At 61.0% G+C, this 5,737-nt stretch overlaps 1 protein-coding gene across 5 annotated transcripts in view; it reads right to left on the bottom strand.

The window, feature by feature from the left end:
* Fbxl19 (F-box and leucine rich repeat protein 19) overlaps positions 1 to 5,039 on the bottom strand; it is a 27,381-nt gene extending 22,342 nt beyond the window's left edge. For 3 of the 5 annotated variants that reach the window (XM_023723580.1, XM_023723627.1, XM_023723667.1), the window contains exons 1-2: positions 1,925 to 2,278; positions 477 to 677 (exon numbers count right to left, since the gene is read on the bottom strand). In XM_023723580.1, the coding sequence (XP_023579348.1) occupies positions 477 to 653 (177 nt within the window). In that variant the 5' untranslated portion in view covers positions 654 to 677; positions 1,925 to 2,278. Of the gene's footprint in view, positions 1 to 476; positions 678 to 1,924; positions 2,288 to 4,292; positions 4,438 to 4,704 lie in introns of those variants that run through there. The other 2 variants (XM_023723549.1, XM_004622981.2) reach the window with 2 other exon arrangements.
* Between the last annotated feature and the right edge of the window lie 698 nt (positions 5,040 to 5,737).

The following is a 5,737-nucleotide window of genomic DNA, read 5'->3' as shown; positions in this document are numbered from 1 at the left end:
AAAAAAAAAAAAAAGGAAATATTTTAAAGAAAAGCTACCTCAGTTTCAAAACTACTCACTCAAGATCAAACAAAAAGGGAACCTAGCCTCCAATTCAAGACTACTCTGATATGGAAGAAGAGGCCAGAGAAAGGTAAGAACTCTTCCTAAGAGACAGGTGTGGGAACAGAATCTTCACACACAGGTGACTAGGGAACCAGAGCTGGGGCTGCGCTTTCTATTGCCTCATGCTTCTCAAAGCTGGAGAGAGAAAAGGCAGGGCTGGGTCACAGCCTTCTGTGTAGCTTCCCCCACTTGCAGATTAAGGGTAAAAATGGACATTTAAACAAATCAGTGGCTGTGAATGCACAAACAGCACCTCTAGGAAACAGCCACCAGCCACGCCAAAAAGTACATGGACCAGCGTTCAAGGTTACTTCTGAGGATGTGTGCCTAGACCTTCCAAGGGGCCCAATTGGTAGTGGGACAGAACTCACGGCGGTGCACTGCCGGAGCAGGCACGACTGCTTCATGCGCCCGGGCCCCCCGAACTTCTTCATGTCTCGGCAGAAGTGGCAGTCCCCGCACTCAGTTCGCACACAGGCCCGGCAGCGACGGCAGCGGGTTCGGCGTCGGCGCGCTCCGGCCCCCGGCCCCCGGCTGCTCGACGACATTGGGGGCGTCAGCAACGCCGAGGGCTGTGGGTAGATGGTGGCAGGGTCAAATGCGCCCACTGGGGCCATGGTCTGGGAGATTCCTGGCAGCTCAGCCCCAACCCTGGGGAGTCAGAGCTTGCCCTCCTACCTAGTAGGACAAAGAGATCCCTCCTCCCATGTGTCTATGCACCTTAGGGTTGGGGACCTTTCTCTCTATTCAAGGCCTCTTCTCCTGCAGCAGCTCATCTTGTTCCTCATGGAGTGATGAGAACTGGCTTCCCAACCTCATTCCTCCTCTCACTCTTTCTCAGTGCCCCTTCCCCAGCCCAGAAGAGAGGGTTACTGGGGCCACTTCCCTGACATTCCCAAGCTAAAACTCTACAGAAGCCAGGAGCTCACTGTCTGACAGTACATCAAAAAGGTCTCAACTCTTCCCGTTATCCAAGCGACCCCAGGCACTTGCCCACCTAAAATTCCCAAAGTTTATCTCCAAGACACCACAGATCCCTAAGCAGAAACACCACTTTTATTTCTCCCTTTTCTTTCCCTTTCTCATAGGTAACAGCCATCCAATCTCTTTCTCCCAAATCTCAGCATCATCAGACCCAATGGGATCCTTGCCCTCATCTCTAACATCCACTCTGCCCCTTCGAACTTCTCAAGACTCTGTCGCCTCTGAGACGTTCCTCCAGAATCCCTATTTTCAGCCCAGGATCTCCACTCCTGTTCTTCAAAGTCCTTCCCCTCACATCCTCTACGATCGCTTAGGTCAACCTGGGTAACCTCCCGGATTCCCTGGGATTCTAGAACTCGGCCTGTCTCCACAGAACCCAGGAGGGGCTCAGTCTTAGATCCCCCCAGCTTCCCAGGCTGCTTTCCATACCTAATTGTCTGGAATCCCTCAGGCTTCCCTCCCCATGGAAACCAGATCCTCCAAGATCCCACAGGGATTCAGCAGGCCTAGAGGGTCTCTTCCCAGACAGTCTTACTCCAGTTTGCCCCGTGCCAGGGACCTATCCACGGAGTAAGGGACCCTCCAGAGCTCCAGGGAAAGGGCCCTGAGGGCGGCGACCGCAGGGATGGGTAGAGGGGTCTGGAAGGGGCAGCAGGGTCCGGGAAGGCTGGCCAGCTCCCTGGGCGGAGAGGTTACGGGAAGGAGGGCTGGAGCCGAGGCGTTTGGAGCAGAGGGAGGAGAGGGAGGGGCGGGGAAGGGGGAGAGAGGCTGGGCTGAGGATGAATGGAGTGGGAGCTGCCCGGGTCTGGGGTGAGGAGGAGCCGCACGAACCCACCTCACACGTGTCCCGGGAGCCATCTCTCCCTTCTCGGCAGCTCCCGGCGGGTCGGCGGCCATCGGCAGCGGGGGGGCCGGGCGGCGCGGGGCGCGGAACGCTCAGAACGCCGGGGTCCACGGCCCCCCGAGGGCGCTCGGCCCCTCCCTCCGGCGGAGGCCGGTACGGTGGCGAGTGGAGATGAGGGGCGCCGGGGGCGAGGCCCTCCCACGGGCTGCGGCGCGGCCCTTCCAGGGGGAGATCCTCCTCTGGGGGGCTCAGTCCCTCAGCCCCCCCAGACCAACGGGGGCTCCTCGGGCGCAGGGTGCTCAGTTTCTGCCCGGGCCCCGCTCAGTCCCGGGTTCGTGCCCCAGCTCCCCTCCCCCCAAACGCCCCGCCTCTCCCCGAGCCCCCGGCCCTTTAACTGGCCCCTTCCCGGTTCCCACTGCCCAGGGGTCCAGGAACGGGCCTGGGCCCCCCGCCGTTTCCGGGGTTCAAGCCCCGCCCACCGCCGGTTCCCGGGGAGGGGGGGGTCGCCGTAACCTGCCCCCCTCCCCTGGGCCCGCCCCTGGACTGCGGCCCCCCGCTCTACGGCGACCGGGAGAGCCGAGGGGGTGAAGGAAGCTGCTCCGGCCCCGCCCCCCAGCCAGCGCGCGCCCCCGCCCTCTCCCCCTCCCCCAGCGCGCGACCCTCAGGAGATAGGAATTTAAATAAAATTTGAATAAACCCCCTCCTCGAGCGGGAGCGTGGGAGGAAAGGGTAGAGTGGGACAGGGACCGGGGAGGGGGCAGCTGGGGTGTCTCAGCCCCCCTGGTCCCACGGCCCCGCGCTGCTTCGGCCCGGGGCCCTGGCCGCCTCTCTCATCCCTCCTCAGCTCCTTCCTCCTTCCTCCTCTCTTTCCCTCCCCTCCCTCCTTCTTTCCTCCTCCTCCTCCTCTACTCCCTCCTTCTCCCAGAGGAACCCCGCCCCCTACCCCCGCCTCCCTCCGCCACCTCTGCTTTCCAGGGTGGGCGCGCGCGGGGCACGACGAGAGTTGTAGTTCTGCGAACGCTGACGCTGCTGCGGAAACAAGGGAGCCCCGGGCCGGCGGGCACTACAAACAAGATGGCGGAAGGCGCGCAGAGGCGGGCGCCGAGGACGCCGGGAGTGCGAGTCCGGTTGGCCCGAGGCTCCCCGTTGCCGAGCATAGAAAAGGAGCGGGAACGAGGACTACAAACAAGATGGCGTTCTCCCCCGCCCCAGCCTCCTTCCCAGGCACTCACACGCCCGCCTATCCACAACCCTCCGCGTGTGTAGTACCTGACGGGAGTCGCAGTCCATCTGCTGCCTTCCCGCTGCCATTTCTACTCGTCAGGAACAATGGAAAGGTGAAAAGGAACGAGGACTACAAGCAAGATGGCGGAAGAGGGGCGTACACCTGACTAGCAGGCGAGCTCATGAGGTGCGATGGGAATAGTAGTTTTCTAGCCTTCTACTGTTCCTTAAGAATAGCGGAACCGGGAGAATAAAGAGACTACCATAAAGATGGCAGGCCACCTAACCTCTCCAGGTCGCCTCATTCAGCCACCTTCGGTACCTCGCCGCCCGCCTCTACGGTCAAAATCCCGCACCCGGCGGCGCAAAGCCCGACGGGAGTTGCAGTCTTCCCGGCTGCCTCCGCTCTCCGCCGAGACAATGGCAGGGGCGGGGCGGGGACTGCGGCCAAGATGGCGCCCGCAGGCCAGGGGCGGCGACTTGGGATTTGTAGTCCAGGCGCTAAGGCCAGCCCCCGCGGAAGCGGGGAGAAGGACTACAGCAAAGATGGCTGCCGCGCCACAAGCCCTGCGCCTGTGCCTGCTGGGGGACGTAGTCCCCTCAGGAGCGCTCCAGAGAAAGGACTCGGACTGGGCAAACGTGCACCCATCTCCGCGGACGAGCCAACCTGCGAGCCGCCGGAAACGGAAAGTCTTTCCGTGCTCTGCTCGCCACCCCTTCTGAAGGGACGTGCTGGGAGATGTAGTCCCAAGTTTCCGCTCGCCAGGGAAGGAGGGCTTGCTGTCAGCAGTGGGGATCAGTGCGCGTGAGGGAGAATGTCGGGGCCCCGTGTGGTGAGGATTTCGTTATCAGGAAAGGGAAGGCCTTTTAAAGGAAAGCGACAGTAATCAGCACCGTCGCGACAAAGGAGGCGCAGTTCTCGCCAACAAGTACACACGCTGCTGTCCCCTGGAAGGCTTGGGCACGGCATACCCGACGCTCCTTCCCCCAAACCTCTGGCAATCAGTGTCTCTCGAGGCGTGAAGGCCCCCAGGGATGACTCCGGGGGTCATAAAAACAAAAAATCCCTGCCCCGCCCCGGGAAGTGACCAAACCTCGGTTTTCTCACCTGAAAAATGGGCTTGCTGATACCCACCTGGAAGCAGAGTTAGGAATGGTAACAGTGTTCAGGAAAGTTCCCAGCTCTGGCGCGCGCCGCGCCGCGGTAACTCCCCTTTCAAGGTCTCGTCCGGCCCAGCCGTTCTGGGAGCCCAGGAATCCATCATGCCGGCCAGAGTTAGCTTTGGTGAGAAGAAAAGTGTGCCAGGCGAGCTACCCCCATCTTGAGCCGCCCCCCACCCCTCCTTATCTGGGTCATCCGGCCGCCACTACCGGGCACGGCTCCCAGGGGGCGCACCGCCTCCATTCACTGAGCTCCTGCAAACTGGCCCATCGCCTCCACCTGAAGTTGGCGGCGCTGCCCGCGCCCCATCTCCAGCCCGCCGCCCGCCGCCCGCCGCCCGCCGCCCGCGCAGGAGGGCCCGCTTCCCGCCCCGGCGCTGCCTCACCTGCCTTCCCGGGCTTCCGGCTCCGCCCGGAAAGCTGCTGCTTGCTGACCCCGCGCCAGCCCCCTCTGCGCCCCTCTCCTGGGGGGCCCTGCGGAATATTGGGCGGGTGTGGTTCTTCTATCAGGAAGTTAGCGCTGGCCGGTGTGCAGCGAAGCCCCAAGTTGGCAGGGACGAGCCTGGAGCCAAAGCGGAGCTCCCTCCGGCGCACGCTGCCTGGAGTCAGGAAATCCCTGGCTCGTGGAGAATTGTCCTCCGCGTTCTCAGAGCTTCAGCTTGCAGAATCGAGTCAAGGCCTTCTCAAGAGGAGCTTCCTGGGCCTCCTGTGCTCCACTCCATTTCCCATCCCACTTCTCCAGCCAGTAAACTGTTGCTTTCAGTCTAAATGCTGCCGTGGGGCGTGGTGGCGCATGCCTGTAATTCCAGCGCTGGGAGGCTGAGGCAGGAGGATCACTGCGGGTTGGAAGCGCTACACAATGAGCTCAAGGCCCGCCTAAACTGCATAGGGAAACCCTGTGTCAGAAAGACAGAAACAAACACCTTTAATGCTGCTGTCCCAAGGAAGGCCTTTTGTAATTCCTAGCTGAGGCTCATGTCTCTTACGCTGGCTCCTAAGCTTTATGAGACATCATCTTACGTCACCAGGTGATCGCATTTGTGGCTTTCATCATCCCATATGATCCTTATAACTGGTGGGTGCTAGCCCTACTATGAATTGCTGAATTATTATGGTGGTCATCTAATATGGCTGAAGCCCTTAAAACAACAGCATTATCTTCCCAGAGACCACCTCCCCCTTCTTCTCCAGCTCAGCCCAGGGTGCAGTTTCCTTTCACCTTTCCCGCCACCTCAGGGAAGACCCCAGTCGGCTCCTGGGCTCACATCTAAACATCCCCCTCAAACCTCCCCCCCAAGGCCAGGGAGATGGCCCAGTAGGATAAGCACTTGACTGGCAAACGCTAGGATCTGAGTTCAATCCCCGGTTCTGAAAAAAAACCTTACCCGGGGCAAAAGGCCATAAATGCCTCAGCCTCCC

This window comes from Octodon degus, unplaced genomic scaffold, assembly GCF_000260255.1.
Source record: "Octodon degus isolate 3935 unplaced genomic scaffold, OctDeg1.0 scaffold00001, whole genome shotgun sequence".
NCBI classification, from domain to species: Eukaryota; Metazoa; Chordata; class Mammalia; order Rodentia; family Octodontidae; genus Octodon; species Octodon degus.
The sequence above is the reverse complement of the archived record's forward strand: the minus strand, read 5'-3'. Positions and strand labels throughout refer to the sequence as shown.